This window comes from Panthera onca, chromosome E2, assembly GCF_046562875.1.
Source record: "Panthera onca isolate mPanOnc1 chromosome E2, mPanOnc1 haplotype 2, whole genome shotgun sequence".
NCBI lineage: Eukaryota > Metazoa > Chordata > Mammalia > Carnivora > Felidae > Panthera > Panthera onca.
In genome coordinates this window covers 18,699,005-18,715,474 of record NC_138353.1, presented here as the reverse complement: position 1 = coordinate 18,715,474, position 16,470 = coordinate 18,699,005, and the positions used below count along the sequence as shown (strand labels likewise).

The 16,470-nt window shown below is 42.3% G+C and overlaps 1 protein-coding gene and 1 long non-coding RNA gene across 3 annotated transcripts in view; one reads left to right on the top strand and one right to left on the bottom strand.

Annotated features, from left to right (window-relative positions):
* Positions 1-12,150, top strand: part of UBA2 (ubiquitin like modifier activating enzyme 2) — a 40,201-nt gene extending 28,051 nt beyond the window's left edge. Inside the window, exons 14-18 of one of the 2 annotated variants that reach the window (XM_060650950.2) lie at positions 1,609-1,705; positions 5,755-5,860; positions 7,434-7,570; positions 9,023-9,240; positions 10,574-12,150. In XM_060650950.2, coding sequence (XP_060506933.1) covers positions 1,609-1,705; positions 5,755-5,860; positions 7,434-7,570; positions 9,023-9,204 — 522 coding nt within the window. In that variant the 3' untranslated portion in view covers positions 9,205-9,240; positions 10,574-12,150. Of the gene's footprint in view, positions 1-1,608; positions 1,706-5,754; positions 5,861-7,433; positions 7,571-9,022; positions 9,890-10,573 lie in introns of those variants that run through there. The other variant, XM_078438523.1, reaches the window with a different exon arrangement.
* Positions 12,151-13,184: 1,034 nt separating this feature from the next.
* On the bottom strand, positions 13,185-16,107 carry LOC144614563 (uncharacterized). Its single transcript, XR_013552389.1, has 2 exons — positions 15,172-16,107; positions 13,185-13,348 (listed from the first exon to the last, which is right to left on the bottom strand). It is a non-coding gene; the product is annotated as an uncharacterized LOC144614563 (long non-coding RNA).
* Positions 16,108-16,470: the final 363 nt, after the last annotated feature.

The following is a 16,470-nucleotide window of genomic DNA, read 5'->3' as shown; positions in this document are numbered from 1 at the left end:
TCTGTGGTTCCAGAATATGTGCCTCACATCCCAGAAAGGAATAGATGAATTTGGATGGAATATGCACCACAGGTTGTACAGAGGTGACACAGTTCCTTGGCAAGCAAGAGACAGTTACCAGATAGTGTGTAAATTGTGTTTTCTGACAGACGGTATCCTTAAATGGTCTAGTGAGGGTCCTGATTTTGGTGTGTTAAGTTGGCGTCTTAGGAAATGCAGCATTTGTGCATCTGGATATACCAGTGGCGCTGTGGAGTGAGGGAAATGGAAGTTTAGTGTGTGGTCTGGTCCTTAGGTTCTTCCTAAATTGGTTAGGTTAGTTTCTCTGTGTTTGGGAAGATTTCCAAAATGGCCTGAATGGATGCTACTTCCTACTTTGGGGATCACTTCAGATTGCTTTCTGATAACGTTCATCATCATGTTTCATATTTACCCAACATAGGGGGCATAGACCCTTGCGGCCCAGGCTGCTTGAGAGGGAATAGCCTTTCTCCCAGAATTGATTACATAGGGCAGATTGATTTGAGCTTACGTTTTGATGGAGAAGCAGCAGGATTTGGTATACTGGCCAGCAGAGGCTGATTGCCCCACCTGGTTCCTTAGGAAGTAATTGTAGTTGGTATGTACTCATTCTTGAGCTTAAAGGCAAGTCCACTATTTTTAGGGTAATACGACCTTTAGAGAATTCCCCTGTTATTTTTTTAAAATGTTTATTTATTTCTTTTGAGAGAGCATGAGCGAGTTGGGGAGGGAGAGAGAGAATTCCAAGCAGACTCCACACTGTCAGTGAACAGTGAGATCATGACCTGAGCTGAAATCAGGAGTCGGACATTAACTGAGCCACCCAGGCGCCCTTCCCCTGTCATTTCTAAAAGCAGCTAGTATTTCACAGATTGTTATCACTCTTTATCCATCTTGAAATTTATTATTTTTTTAAAAAATTTTTTTTAGTGTTTATTTTTGAGAGAGAGAGAGAGAGACAGAGCATGACTGGCGGAGGGGGCAGAGAGAGAGGGAGACACAGAATCCAAAGCAGGCTCCAGACTCTGAGCTGTCAGCACAGAGCCCCACGCAGGGCTCGAACCCACAAACTGCGAGGTCATGACCTGAGCTGAAGTTGGACGCTTAACCGACTGAGCCACCCAGGCGCCCCTATCCATCTTGAAATTTAAAGAGAGATGGCACTTGGGAAGAGGAAGACTAATCCAAGAATCCGTCTTATAAATTTTCCGTCTATAGAACATCTTCCACTACAGGATTGGCTTAGAGACTAAGATGAAATGTGTTAAATGTCTAGCTCAGTATCTAATCTGTAGGGAATACCAAGAGCCAATCAGGAGTTTGCAATCTCCCATTTGGAGGAAGTTTTATCTGAATGTTCTCAGTGGTCAAACATGAGAGTACAAGGTGGACAGCATGGGCATGGAGTAATTGGGTGAATTTCCAGTGCTTTCTGCATGTCCTGGGTGTCTTAAAGAACAACTTGCCCCCTTTCCATTTCCAATGGAACGGGAAAGTATGGGGGGGAAATGTCTGTTTTTTCTTTTTCTTTTTTTATGGTCTTTAACTACATATATTATTAGTATGTTAAATTTTTTTGTCTTCTAGATCGTGAAAGAAAAATTTGCTATGGTAGCACCAGATGTCCAAATTGAAGATGGGAAAGGAACAATCCTAATATCTTCAGAAGAGGGAGAGACAGAAGGTATTATACGTTGCATTTATTCACTCTCCTCATTTGGGTAGAAACTGTATACATGAAGAAGTAACATGAGTCTGTCCATTGTGCATATTGCTCAGTATCACAGCTGAAAGGGGCAATGTTTGGTCACGAAAGTGCACTCCCTAGGTGGCACTGTCGTGCTGGGATCACCACAGTTCCAGGTGTGGGGACTTCCATATTGTCAGGGTGTCTCAGGGACTGTTTCTCAAGAACCCAGTGCACAGTTATGTTTACAGTGACCATAATGCTCTAGTCCACTAACAAGGACTATCCTTGCCTGGATCCTTGAAGCTAAATTAGTAATGGGAACGTTGCTCTGGCCGTTAGGGTAATTTAAGGCTATTAAGGGGTTTTGTTTTGAGAGAGAGTGCACATGGGGATGGGATGGGAGGTACACAGGGAGAGGGCAAGAGAGAATCTTGAGCAGGCTCCACACCCAGCTCAGAGCCCACACAGGGCTCGATCACAACCGTGAGATCGTGACCTGAGTGGAAATCAGGAGTCAGACACTTAACTGACAGAGCCACCTAGGCACCCCAAGGCTATTAGGTGTTTTGTCAAAGAGCAGAGAAGCCTTGATAGCCTGCCATAGAGCAGAAAGTAGTACTGAAAATCATTGCCCACCTTTGGCTTTCCAGGCTTTCTAGGCTTTCCTTTTCAAAAGTTCAGGCAGGTTGTCATCCCTTTTGTTAATACATTTGTTGTATAAAGTACAATGCATTTGGTTCTGTTTAAGCTTTCTTAGAATTGGTTATGGTTGTGCTCCCTTCAGACTGTGCTAGAATCTTCGTGTACTTAGATGTTCCCACACCTCTTCAGTCACTTTGGCAGCTCATCTCTTTGGGCTGCCATTTTAGTTGATTTCTCCACATCCCCAATTTTGTCATGGTACCATTACTTTGGGCACTGTTTTCCCAAAATAAGATGTATTTATTCACACATTTGCTCATTGGTCATTTATTCAGGACACTTTGTCAGATCCTGATAGGGTTATTCAAATGTCAAGCCTTTAAATTAAAACTTAGTGTCAGGATTCCTCTTGGCTGTAGTTTCTAGTCAAGAAATTGCTTGAGATATTAGGTCATGAGTAATTCAAGACCCTGTTTTGGCTAGGTAGTAGTCTATTTTAAGAATCCAGTTGAATGTTTAAGCCCCATTTTAGCTAGCTGTCTTCATATGCACATAGAAAGTTTGTCCATGACGATACACTCTCCCTTGGTTCTGGCCAGCTCTTTCAAATGCTTGGGTTTTAAAAATGGAAACTGGTCAAGAATCTCAGTGGCTTAAAACCGGTCCTTCTCAGTAGCACATGTAGCAGCATACATGTGCTACTGAGTACTAAGGGTGGGATTTATTCAAATACATTTAGGGCCCTGTGTTATAGGTACAGTCCGGTGTTTATAATTCGAGAATGAATAAGGCAGTGGTCCCTGTCTTGAAGTACTTGAGAGCCTGGAAGGAGAGGAAAGATGGTCAACAAGTGGATTTACTACAATCTAAGAAATAACTGTAGGAAGAGAGCATACAAGGTCGGAAGCCTTGTGAAGGGGAAGGGTCACAGGAGAAAGGACTCCTGGGCCAGTTCTTAAAGAAGTAAAGGCCCGCTGGCAGAGAAGGGAATGTCTACATTTGGGCAGAATCAGCAGCCGCTGTAAAACACATGAGCTTGTGAAACAACGTAAAAGGCTTTCAGAACGTCCAGTTATTTGTTTCACTGGAAAGTAGGGTGCTGTGGGCTTGGGGGTGGTGGCACAGCTGGAGGGCTTCGTGTGGCATACATGTGACATGTATTTGTAGTCCTCCCCCAGTGACCTCCTCCCACCAGGATTTATAAGCAGGGAATGTATTAATGTATTTACCTTCTAGCATAGTCTGCAGAGTAGGAGTTAAGCATGTGAAAGAAGAAGCAGGGGGCCAGTTAGGGAGAAAAAACTGAAGGTAGTGAGGGTTGTTTACTGAGGCATAAGCAGATGACAGAGTTGAGATTTGCAGTCAGAGTTTATGGGTCGACCAGGTGAAGAAAAGTGTCATTGTTGGGCTTGTACAGGACTGTCGCCAGGACTCTGGCTTTGGAGATGATGTTAATTGACCAGGATAGATGCATAGTAGACTATTTTTCTTTCTAACATGTTGGATCTGAGGAGTTTGTAGTTAAGTAGGGAATATGTAAAAGGGCTTGAGGATGGAAGTCTGGGTAGGAGCTACCATTCTCTAAAGGCATTCCAGATAGATTAAAAAGTTAAAATAAGAAATCTGTAGGGGCACCCTTCTGGCTCAGTCAGTGTTGCATATCTCGATCTTGGGGTCATGAGTTGGAGCCCCACGTTGGATATAGAATTTACTTTAAAAAAAAAAAAACCTAAAAGAATTAGAAACTGTCAGTAGTGGAGCGCCTGGGTGGCTCAATCGGTTGGGCACATGACTCTTGATTTCAGCTCAGGTCATGATCCCAGGGTTGTGGGATCAAGCTTCGCCTTGGGCTCTACACTGTGCATGAAGCCTGCTTAAGATTCTCTCCCTCTCCGTCTCTCTGTCTCTCAGGTGTCCAACTTTGGCTCAGGTCATGATCCTGTTTACGAGTTGGAGCCCCACATTGGGTTCACTGCTGTCAGCACACAGCCTACTTGGGATCCTCTATCCCCCTTCCTCTGTGCCCCTCCCCTGCTTGAGCTCTCTCTCTCTTTCTCTCAAAAATAAAAACATTAAAAAAAAAAAAAAAAAAAAGATTCTCTCTCTCCCCCTCTCCCTCTCCCCCCCCCCTTCTCTCCTTCTCTCCCCCACTTACTCTCCAAAAAAAGAAACCATCATTAGTTTCTGGGTTTCAAGGAGGGGATCCTTTCTAAGCATTTTCCTTACAAGCAACTAAATAATAACCAACAAAGAAAAAGATTATTAGATTATATAGAAAATTACATATATTTAATGATAACTAGAATTTAAAATACAGTTTACTTAGCATGTGCCAGGCACTGTATAGGTCAACAGGTTCTATATAGCGTGTCCCTCATGGAGCAAATATTCAATAAAGTGCACTCTGTTGTGAGGAGAGGGTATAAATTGGGAGCAAAGTGAGGAAGCAGTTTTGTAAGTGATACTTGAGTGCTTGTATAGGTTAAGAGAGAGGAGCATCTGAACATTCAGGGGAGAAAGGATAATTAAGGCAGAAAGACCCAACAGTAGGTAGAAGGAGGTGGTGACCTACAAAGTTGGGTTGGAGGAATTGTTCTTCATGGGAGTATTTTAATCCATGTATCAGGTTTATTGAGTGTTAGGGGGTGCTGTGCTAGGTACTTTGCTGCATGAAGCAGAAATGACATGTGGAAACTAAAACTATAGAGTGATTATTTTTGGGAGTCCCCACTGACTTGTCATTGAGAAATGTTGAAAATTTGTGTTGAAAAACGGAAAAATCCATTCAAATCAACAGTTTTCTCATGTTTCTGTAAAATTTGCTGAAAAGTGAAGTTGTTGTAGATAATCTCTTTGTAAGTAGAATATATGTTGAACAACTCTAAAAGTTGTCTTCAACTCCTTCAGGATTCCAGATTAATTTGGTTTGAATGGGAGAGTGTCAGAATTTCTCACAGTTTGGGTTTTTTTGCAACAGTTTTAATAGTTGAGTTGAATTTCTAAGTGTCTAATATTGTAGTGGACTAGTTTGCTAGGGCCACCATTCCAAAATATGCAGACAGAGTGACTTAAGTGACAGAAATTTATTTTCTCATAATTCTGGAGGCTCCAGGTCAAAAGATCAAATTATCCACAGGTTTGCTTTCTCTTGAGGTCTCTCTCCTTGATTTCTTAGAAAAATGTTGGATTATGCCCAGCCTGACAGCCTCATTATATCTTAATCACCTTTTTAAAAAAAACCACTCTCTCACATTCTGAGGTGCCTAGGGTTAGGGCTTCAACATACAAATTTGGGGGGATGACAATTGAGCTTATAGAGTGGGGATTAACCTTTTTAAAGCTAATGTGACTGCTCTGTGGAAATATAACTTTAGTATCTAAATTTCTTTCCAATTTCTTAGCTAACAATCATAAAAAGCTGTCAGAATTTGGAATTAGAAATGGGAGCCGGCTTCAAGCAGACGATTTCCTTCAGGACTATACTTTATTGATCAACATCCTTCATAGGTGGGAACTATTAATATTTTAAGTGTAAGAAATTATTTGAATATTTAAAGAGTGAAGAAAAAGATGTTTTCTTACTCTTAAGCCCTGCTGTTCACTTGAAACCACATGGTATATTTGCTTGAGTTGGCTACTCAGTTCCTTTGAGGCTTGACCTACAGAGGAATTTGGGGAATTCTGAAATAAAAGGAATAGGCAAAAAATGTTTAAGGGTAACTATCATCAGTGGTGTCTGATCAGAAAGACCTAGAAAAGGTCCAAGCATTTGAATAGTTATAATCAGAGATGAATTCATTTTGATAGTTGAACTAAAATAAAAATTTCAACCATTTTAAAGATTCATTAGAAGAAAGGAAGAAATATTTCCCTCATAAAACACAAATTTAACTTGTGATCTTAATAATGAGATAATGAAAAGAATTACAGATGTTTGAATCACTTTTTTTTTTAATGTTCTGCCCATTTTATCAAAAAAAACTTCAAAGTGCTTGCATTACAGAGTATTTGCATGTATATAACACAGTTAAAATACAGATAGTCTTCCATTTTGGTATGTTTACCTGTCAAATGCACTTTTGTGCATGCCCATTGACACACCTAAATTGCACACCAACTTAGGACTTTGGGCATTATCTTACAAACATGGAGGGTTGCTACCTGCATCTGATTGTTTTGCCAGTATTGCCATCTCTTTACAAACATACAGTTTGTGTAGTTGTTTGGAAAATATCACATTTTATATACTTGGTTTATAAAAAACATAAAATGACAGGGAAGACTGAATGTGAGTTGTTAGTAAGGAGTATAAGTTTCACAAAGTTAGACAATTGAGTCAAAGAGAATTTTTGCTAGGGTGTGATCCCTAGTCTCAATTAGACACCGTTGGATGTCCGTGGTGTGCTCGTGTTCAAGTTCACAAGAAAAAAACAATGAAAGTAGATCTACAGTAAAATGGAAATATCAGATGGTGTCTAAAGAGGAGGCATAATTAGGGTTTTTTTTTTTTTTTTTTATCATATTTTTTAGCTCCTTGGGAACAGAACCCTCCCCCCTTATAACATAACATGTAAGTCTTTTGTTTGACTTTCATGCATTAAACTTTCATACATGTTTTTGCAAATGTGTTACAAAATCAGGGTACTGCCAGTAAAGATGGTGGGGAGACCCAGAGTCCATGTAACCCTGTTCCTTAAACGCCAAGTTACTTTGGTCAAGATCAGGGTTGAGTGTATAGACTCTTCACCTGGTAGCTAAAGAAATAATGCCTTAAGAGCAACATTGGGCCACAAAGTTTTAGACTCCGTTTTCTGCTCTAGAAGTGGAAGTTATGTAACATTTTTAAAAAACCTTTTCCCTGATTTGAAGGGGCAATGGTATTGAACACTTGAAGTAGAGTTTTGAATTAACAACAGAAATTTGTTGTGTGCAGTGTTATTTTTAATTTTAGCTCTTTGAAAATCAGCATCTGTATATTTGGTGTGTACATAGTAAATGCACTTAGAGCTTTGAGGAACAGTGTCTCTCTGGTGTGCCTTTGTCATGGGGTCCAGTTTTATAGTGTCTGATTATTTTACAGTGAGGACCTAGGGAAGGATGTTGAATTTGAAGTTGTTGGTGATGCCCCAGAAAAAGTGGGGCCCAAACAGGCTGAAGATGCTGCCAAAAGCATAACCAATGGCAGTGACGATGGAGCTCAGCCGTCCACGTCCACTGGTGAGTCATGGCCTAGCCAGCCAGCATTTTGTTGATTAACCCACCAAGCAAGACATTATATAGAAACAAACTATGAGTATTTTACGAATTTTACCGTAAAATAGAAATCTGTAGGATTGTTAAAGGTGTAGATTGGTTTGGCATTGGTTGTTTTAATTCTTATGGAAAATAGGAACTATTATTTTTTGTTAGTGGGCTTTTAAAACTAGAAGTGTCGATGAGTTTACTAGTGTGTGAAGACAGTTCATTCTTAGTAGTAGTTTTGGATTTTGTATGCTTGTTTCCCCTTAAATATGGGAAGCAAATCAGTGCATCTCTGTTGAGTGAACAGATGCTTGGTAAGTATAGAATTTTAGAATTTCACAGTTTCCTGAGAACCGGTATGACTTTGGTAAAGTGCATCAGGGACTCTTACCCTGAGTTTTTAGTGCTAGTGCTTGGTGATTTACTGTGCTCGGATTTGGATGTTTACTACCTGCTCACATCCCGCAACCCTCCTCTCTTCATTTTTCAGTCAGGAAACTAAAGTTAACTTTTTTTTAACCCCAAGTTTTTGGTGTTCTTTGGAATATGGTTGTTCTTGGTTCTCCTGTCCTCTGAGAATTTTAAAGATGAACTTTGAGACTGACTAGAGCATGGCCCACCTGTGAGCCATGGGTTCATGACCTATTTTCCCCTCCAGAAATGGAAAAGTCTATCATTCTCCTATGAGGAAGGGACTATGGTCATTGTTAAAAAATCATAATTTGAAATATGCATTGATTGATCCATTACCATGGGGTTTGGGAGGCTTTAGCCATGAGTAAGATAGGCAGGTACTCTGCCTTTGGTTTGGCAGGGGTGGGATGGGGGGTGGTACACAAAACCAACTGTAGTGTAAGGTTAAGAGCATGCACTATAGAGCCCACTGTGTGGGTTTGAATCCTGGCCTCGACTTCTGCTGTTGTGTGGCCTTGGGCAAGTCAGTCTCTGTACCTCAGTTTCCTTTTCTAGAAAACGGATAATATTATTGTCTTCTTTATAGGGTTGTTGTGATGATTAAATGAGTTGTTATATGCAAAGTGCTCAGAACAGTTCCTGGCACCTTGTAAGTGCTATGTATATGTTGTTGTTGTTGTTTTATTATTATTATTACCACCGCTACCAGTATTAGGATATGCACCCTCCCCTTTTTTGTTGGAGAGATAGAAATGAGGAGCTATAATAATTTGAGTTACATAATGCTTGTTACAGTTTTTTTGTTTATATTAGAAAACAAAAATAGGTGCTCGTTACAGAAAACATTAAAACAGTACAGAAATGTATAATGTATAAAGTGAAGGTTCCCTAAGGGTAGCTATTCTTAAGTTTGATGTATATTGGAAATGCTAACTTTTCACTTTCATAAAATATTAGTGAATCACTAGTAACGCCCACACTTTTAACCACTTTTTCCTTTTTTTTTGAAATAAGCACAAGAGCAAGATGATGTGCTCATAGTTGATTCAGATGAAGAAGGTCCTTCAAATAATGCTGACATCAGTGAAGAAGAGAGAAGTCGCAAGAGGAAATTAGATGAGAAAGAGAATATCAGTGCAAAGAGGTCACGCACAGAACAGACAGAAGAGCTTGACGATGTCATAGCATTAGATTGAACACAAATGCCTCTAAACAGAACCCTCCTAACTGCAGTAGGTCATCTGGGCAGAACCAGGTTATTTGTTATGTCCTTTGTTCCAAAGGGAAAAAATTGACACCGTTGACCTGAAGATGATTCTGCTCCCTTTGAAAGCATTCATTTTGCTAGAACAATTAGAAACATTGCAGTATGCTGTATTGAAAGTAGGATTATAGTTTTAAAGCCCTTTGAACAAAGTGTGTGCATAACCAGTCATGAGATAAAACACCACAATGCATGTTGCCTTTTTAATGTAAATACCCTTAGGTATCATTTAACAGTTTTAAAATATTGTGGTTTAGTAAAGTTGATACCTGGTTATAAATATTATGCCTTTATTTTTGGTTAGAAGAAGAATTATTTTTAGCCTAGATCTAACCATTTTCATACTCTTAACTGACTGAAACAGATTCAAAGAAGTATCACGTGCTATGCATTGAAACTTGTTTTTAAATGTTAACTGGCACTATGTATATTAATGTAAAACAATGTTAATTTACTCAAGTTTTCAGCTTGTACTGCCTGGTATGTCTGTGTAAGAAGCCAATTTTTGTGTATTGTTACAGTTTCAGGTTATTTATATTTGGTGTTTTGTAGAACTCAAATACGACTACACTGTACTTATGGACCAAATAAATGGCATCTGCATACTTGTTATACGAGCCTGCAGAGTTCACGTTTCTGCTGCCTTATTGGGTTTATATACTACTGCAGGCATGCAAAATTCTTCCCTTCTAAAAAACTAACTCATAATGGATGTGAAGGTTAAAAAAGACCTCCACGGTTTGCCATAGATGAGTACTTTCTAAAATAAAATTTTTAATGGCAATGTTGCTTTTTAAGTTTGGATTGTAAACAACTGGCCTTTTGTTGAGAATTCATTTAAGTGGTCTTTGCCTAGCCCCAGTAACATAGAACCTTGGCTTTGAGATTCCAGAGCAGGGGAGAGTCTTCTCCATTCTGCAGTCTTCCCTGGACTGCCCCTCCAACCCCCAATTCATCAAAGTCCCTTCCTGAGTGTACCATTTAGAGCCCAACTCCAGCATACAGATGTGGCCAGACCAGCACTAGATGGATCAGCACCTATGTCTCTGCCCAGGACCTTAGAGTACCCTGGCCCTTAGGGTTCTTCTCTCTTCACACAGATGTGCCTTGAATTTTCAGATAATAGAAACCCCCTGAAGCTGTTTTCCCCTATTCTGTACCTTGGCCATTGGTGGTTTTGACCGCAGTCAATTCAAATTTCAAGTTGATAGCTCATTGTTTTGTTCCCCTTTGTGTAATTCTTACTCTGCCATCTGGTTTATTAATTCTTACTCCTTGTTTTATATCATTTGTAAATTCAGAATGTAATCAAAGCCTTCAGAAAATCATGTTGAACAAGACTCAGCCCTCAGGAGCATGCTGCTTGATGCCCACAAGATGGACTGACTTCCAGCCTTCAGTACAGCAGTGAGCAAGCTGAATCCCCACCTACAACTAGAGGAGTCTGTGAGGTTCACTTTACCTTTAGATTTTTAGAAGATGTTCCATTTTCCTCCAGGAAAAAGAAAATCTCAAAATGACAAAACTATGTAACAGACGATAATGAAATATTCTGGAATACCACCTCTCAGAAATGTTTCAGTTAACTGGTTGGTCACTGGTGATCATGGTCAGTTTGGAAATTCCATTCCTAAAACCTCACAGTGCCCCTTTAGACTCAACTGTCCATGTGTTTTCAGCATTTTGTATATGTATGTTCTTTTCCATTTTAATGTACATGGCAATGAGTACCAGTTTGATCTGTAGAGATACACTTGTGTTTTGGGAGACCAGTGCATTTTGTCTCTACAACTCTGTTACTACCTTTTCCAGCAGGGTCTGTCCCTTTTCTACCTGTTTCAATAAAATCAGGGTCAGCAAGGCAGGTCCAACACAGAGGTATTGCCCAAGTAGACTAAGCAGATCCAAGCTGCCTCCACATACCTGGAGCATGGAGACACTTTAGATTTGGCCTTGTGTTCATGGTTTTCCCATGTGAGTTTGTCTTCTCAGTTGGGGAGCCGGACGCAGAGCTCGTCAAGGGTCTTTCCCCAGCAGCTCTATCCTGAAACAGTCTGACAAACCATCTTCCAGCCTTAATGGGAACGGTCTGGTGACTCAAGTTTACCTATGTAGCCTGTTGTCTCAAAGATCAATCTGCATACTTGGCATGTATGAGAGGATTCAGTGTTTTAATATAGAATAGCCTGACCCCTTCATGAAATAACCAATCAGGCGGACATCAATGGATGCCAAAACCTTTTGCAAAAGGCTGTTGAACAGAATCTTTACACAGTGCTCAAATGTTGCTATAAAGATAACTTGCAAAATGAAAAAAATCAACCTTTGATAACGGACTGATCTGTCACCGCTATGAACCTGTCTTCAAACCTAGCATCAATAATGGGACAACTTGATGTGTGCTTCGTAATGAGATGATATGAAGAATACAACAGAACGTAGGCAAAAAAACCCATGTTAACCTGAACTTAATCCACCATCTAGACCTGACTTCCAGCTGACAGGAAATAGAGGGGGTAGAGGAACAAACCAAACAACATTAGGAGACAACTACAGAATGTGGGACATTCTGGAACTCAAGTGCAAAATAAATGACTTTAACAATTCTTGTGACAATTGGAAATTTGGAAATGGAATAGTGATAATGGAATTATTTTCTTAGGTATAATAATGTACTTATGGAGGCTACTGTCCTTATTCTTGGAATATTAGGAATGAAATGAAGCTTCATAACAACTTTTAAATGGCTCAGCAAAATGTATAATAAAGATAAAATTAACATTTATTGAATCTAGGTGGAGCCTGTATACATTGTTCATTGTACTATCCAACTTTTCTCTGAAAACTTTCATAATAAAGGTGGATAGATATATATATATATATATATAGTCTGTATTTTCCTTTTGAGCCTATGTGACTTTCAAGTTTTGTAATGAATATATTCTATGATTTAAATCAAAAAGGCAATAAAGTTATTAAAAATCTAAGTTGGCATGAGAAAGTGTTGCAGTGATTCCGGGGTCCAACATTTATCAAGTCCTCTGTGTCCTTGTTGCTAGGCTGTGACTTAGGAAGAATTCTTTTTCATTTGAGTCTCCATAGAATCAAGATAGCCAAGTTGCTCCCAGTAGATTAGTGGTTCGCTTAGAAGTTGTAGAAAACATTTGGTTCATAATAGGTGTTCCTGTTCCTGAAAATTGCCCATCGGTAGCAGGCGTCTGAAGGCATCTGGAGAGGACTTGCTCTGTGGCCAAGGAACATGGGCAAACTTAAGCTTCCTACTAGCCTTTTGTAATCTATAGAAAATCAAAACTTAAAAAGTCAAAGCAGGGAAGAAAGGATGATGGCAGATATTTCTAGTCATTGTGTCTTGGGGAGGTGGTAAAGGCGTCCCAGCATCTCCATTTTGACCATTTCCAGGAGGATATATTTAGAGAAGTATTTTTATAGACGCTTTCATACTGGGAATACATTATTTGCATTCTGCACACAGAGGGAAGTTTTTTTTTTGTCCCCTGCAACTAATTTAAAATAAATTCCAGCCAAGAGTTTTGAGAAATTTTTGAACTGCTCTCACTAAAAAAAATCAAGTTGAACTACAGGATTATGATGATGCTGTGCAGTTTGATTATATTCTGAAGATACTATGTTATTCTGATAAAATAACATTTTGGGGAGTTTTGCTAATTGTCTCTGACTCAGATTTAAACATTTTTAATCTTGCAACAAGTGATGACTTACATAGGCAAAGGCTCAGAAAAATTTTACTAGAATGTACAAATGCTCCAGGGTCCTCAGGCTTTTACTTTAGAAATCCACCAACGGGATTGCCTGGCTGGCTCAGTCAGAGTTTGCTACTCAATCTCAGGGTGGTGAGTTCAAGCCCAATATTGGGTGTAGAGCTTATTTTAAAAAATAGGGGTGCCTGGGTGGCTCAGTCAGTTGAGCATCTGACTGTTGATGTTGGCTCAGATCATGATCTCGTGGTTTGTGGGTTCAAGGCCAAAGTGGGGCTCCTCACGAGCCTGCTTGGGATGCTCACTTTCTTCCTTTCTGCCCCTGCTTGCCTGCGCACGCTGTCAGAAAAAAAAAAAAAAAAAAAAGATCCACCAACAATTCACTTTCTCAGGTCAATCTCAGAAAAATGTAGGCATTGTGTACAGTGTCATTCACTCATTCTATAAACATGTATTGCATCCCTACTCTGTGACGTGCCACACTGAGAAAACCTTGACAGCCTGTGTAGAAACCTTTGAAAGCAGTAAGACACTAAGGACTATTCACAGAAACTCAACTTCTTAGAGAAACTCAACTTAAGGTAGCAATAGGCGGTAGGATGGGGATCTGAGGACCCACATCTTCTGTGTTGTCCAGGTTCCCAATTGGTCCCAGCATCTGCTTCCAGCAGCACTGAGTCATGAACACCAACCTCAAGCTCAAAAATGTGATACCAAAAGCTGTTGGAATCAACATTCCCAAATGCTCCCCACGCCCTGCCCCATGGAACTGCAGACCTGCTGGGGTGTTTGTTTGCCACACACAAAGTTTGTGTATAAATGTCCTTTCCTGGGTGCAGGATAAGGTTTCAGGACAAGAAACGGAAGGTCCTTCCAAGGAAGGACCAACTGCTCCCTGATGAAGGAAGGAAGGAAGGAAGGGGAAATTATCACATCCTAACCCTAATTCTTAGATTGGGGAACCAAGCCTGTCCATGGCTTTGACTCTTCTGTGCCTCTGAAGAGGCCAAAGGGGGGATACCAGGACCAGGGGAAATTGGTGGACTCAATCTGATAGAAAAAGCTGGGCTTCAAAGGAGAGGATGGAAAAATCCCTTTGGGGACAGCTCCCAGTACATGTCCTCCCAGTAGAGAACACACACCTTGGGTCTGGTGCTGTGCATGGGAAGACTGGCCCCTAGGAGCTGAGCTGGGAGAGGTACAATTGGGCTTCAAGTGAAAGATTTCCTGCTGCTCTCCCTAGGAAGCACTATTTCATAAGTACTGCTGCAACCTGGAGGAGGGGAAAAAAGTGAATCCCAGCAACTCCTCCATGTGGAGTTTGGCTGTGTGCCGTCCCGCTTTCCTCAGAACCCAAGTCAGACAGCCACACTTGATTGGCATCTGAATGTGTCCCAAGACCGTGGGGAAAAAAAAAAAAAAAAAAAAAAACCTGACTTGTGTCTATAATTGGGGTCCACACACTACAGACAGATAAGGGGATCTGATGGAAGCCAGATTACAAGGAGAGACAGGAGGAGGATCTTTTTGTTGTTTTTGTTTAAGGTTTATTTATTTTTGAAAGAGAGCACAAGCAAGGGTAGGGGCAAAGAGAGAGAGAGACAGAGACAGAATCTGAATCAGGCTCCAGGGCTTGAACCCACAAACTGGGAGATCATGACCTGAGCCAAAGTCGGATGCCTAACCGACTGAGTCACCCAGGTGCCCCAAGTTGAGTGACTCCGGCTCAGTTCATGATCTCATGATCTTGTGGTTTGTGAGTTCGAGCCCACATCAGGCTTGTGGCTGTCAGTGCAAAGCAGGCTCTGGATCCTGTCTGCCTCTCTCTGCCCCTCCCCTACTTGTGCTTTCTGAAAAATAAATAAACATTAAAAAATTAAAAAAAAAACATTTCTTGGAACATTACTGCATAGAGTATTTTTGTTTGTGTATGACACCATTAATACCACCAAATTGCTCTTCCTGACAGGATGTGCCAACTGACACTCATACCAGTAAAATATATGCAAGTTTCACCACGTCCATTTTTAAATAGTAACGTGGTCAGTGAAATGTGATACTTCATTGCTGATTTAATTTGCTTTTCTCAGAGTGGAGATCATTTTTCATGCAATGATACCCTCCAGATATTTGCTCCCCCAAACACGTGCATCCACGTGTACCTGCCCTCAACACCGTGAGCTTGGCTGGCGGTGGGTGACCGGGTGGGTTGGATTTTTGCAAGATCTGAGAGGTGCTGGGGAAGAACTGCTGGGTAAGACACTGCTCAAACGCCAACTGAGGAGAATGGCGCTCCTCAGCAATGTTGAGGCCGGACACCCTGGTCAGTCTGCACCGACACAATTCCCCATTCAGGCTCCCTGCGCCCAGCGACACTGTGGGCACCTTCCTGAAATGCTCTGAGCAGGGAGTGCCTGCAAAAGTGAAAAGTCTTCCACTCGAGGTCGTTTTCCGTATTCCTGAATCCACCAGGTCTTGACAGATGATGGTTTGCTTTTCTTCTCTACCAGCTGTTTGAAATATACAAGGACAAGAACTCGGTAGCTTGTGCTTTGGGGAGACAAAGCACTAGTTAGCTCTCGTTCACTGCTCCTCCCTCCCAATGTGGTCCCTGAGGCCCCACTCCTCCGTCCCAGTACCTGTGGCAGCGCAGGTGATTCCAGGAGCCTCCTTGGTGCCTCACCCGGGGCCCCTGAACGCAGGTGCTGGAAAAAGGGAGTGTCCTCACAGCTCTTCGTGACTGCCTGCGGTGGCCACATCTGGGGCTCACTAGCCCACTGGCTTAGCCTGAGGCCTGCTTCCGGCCTGGCCTGGCCTTGGGGGCCTGCGACCTGTCCCCAGCCAACCCTGGCTCCCAGCACTCGGCCCCTTCCCCACTAAGTAGTCGGCGGCTCCTGAAACCGATGCGCAGCCGGTTGGCTGGCTCCGGGACCGGCTGGGTGGGGGTCGAGGGGTCACTCGAGGTCCTGGGGGCGCATCTGCACGCGACGCAGTGTTCTCCTGGGTCCTGGGGCAGGCGCAGCGCTTGGGCCCTGGGCTGAACTAGTCCGGCCCAGCGCCTGAAAGTGTGGCGGCGCTGGTTAGTGAGATGGGAGGATGTGGGAACCGTTTGTCAACTGCTCGTATTTCTTATTCCGGCCGGGACTGGGGGAGCCGCCTCCAGCTCAGCCCGCGGGAATGTGGGACCTTTCCAGAGGCCCTACGGCCCCGGGCGCACCGCGGCGCCACAGCCGAGGCCAGCTCCCAGCTGCACGCCTCGGCGTCCAGGCCCAGCCTCCGCGCCCCTCCGAGCTCTCGGCGAAGCGCGGCCACCGCCGCGCCGCCGCCGCCGCCGCCGCCACTCCCCCCGCATTCCAGAGGCCGCAGCGCCGTCTCCTTCCTCGCATTCCTGCCCCCACAAAGGAGTCCCTCCGCCCCCCGCGCGGCGGCCGGGAGGAGGGGGCGCGGCCCGGCGCCTCCGA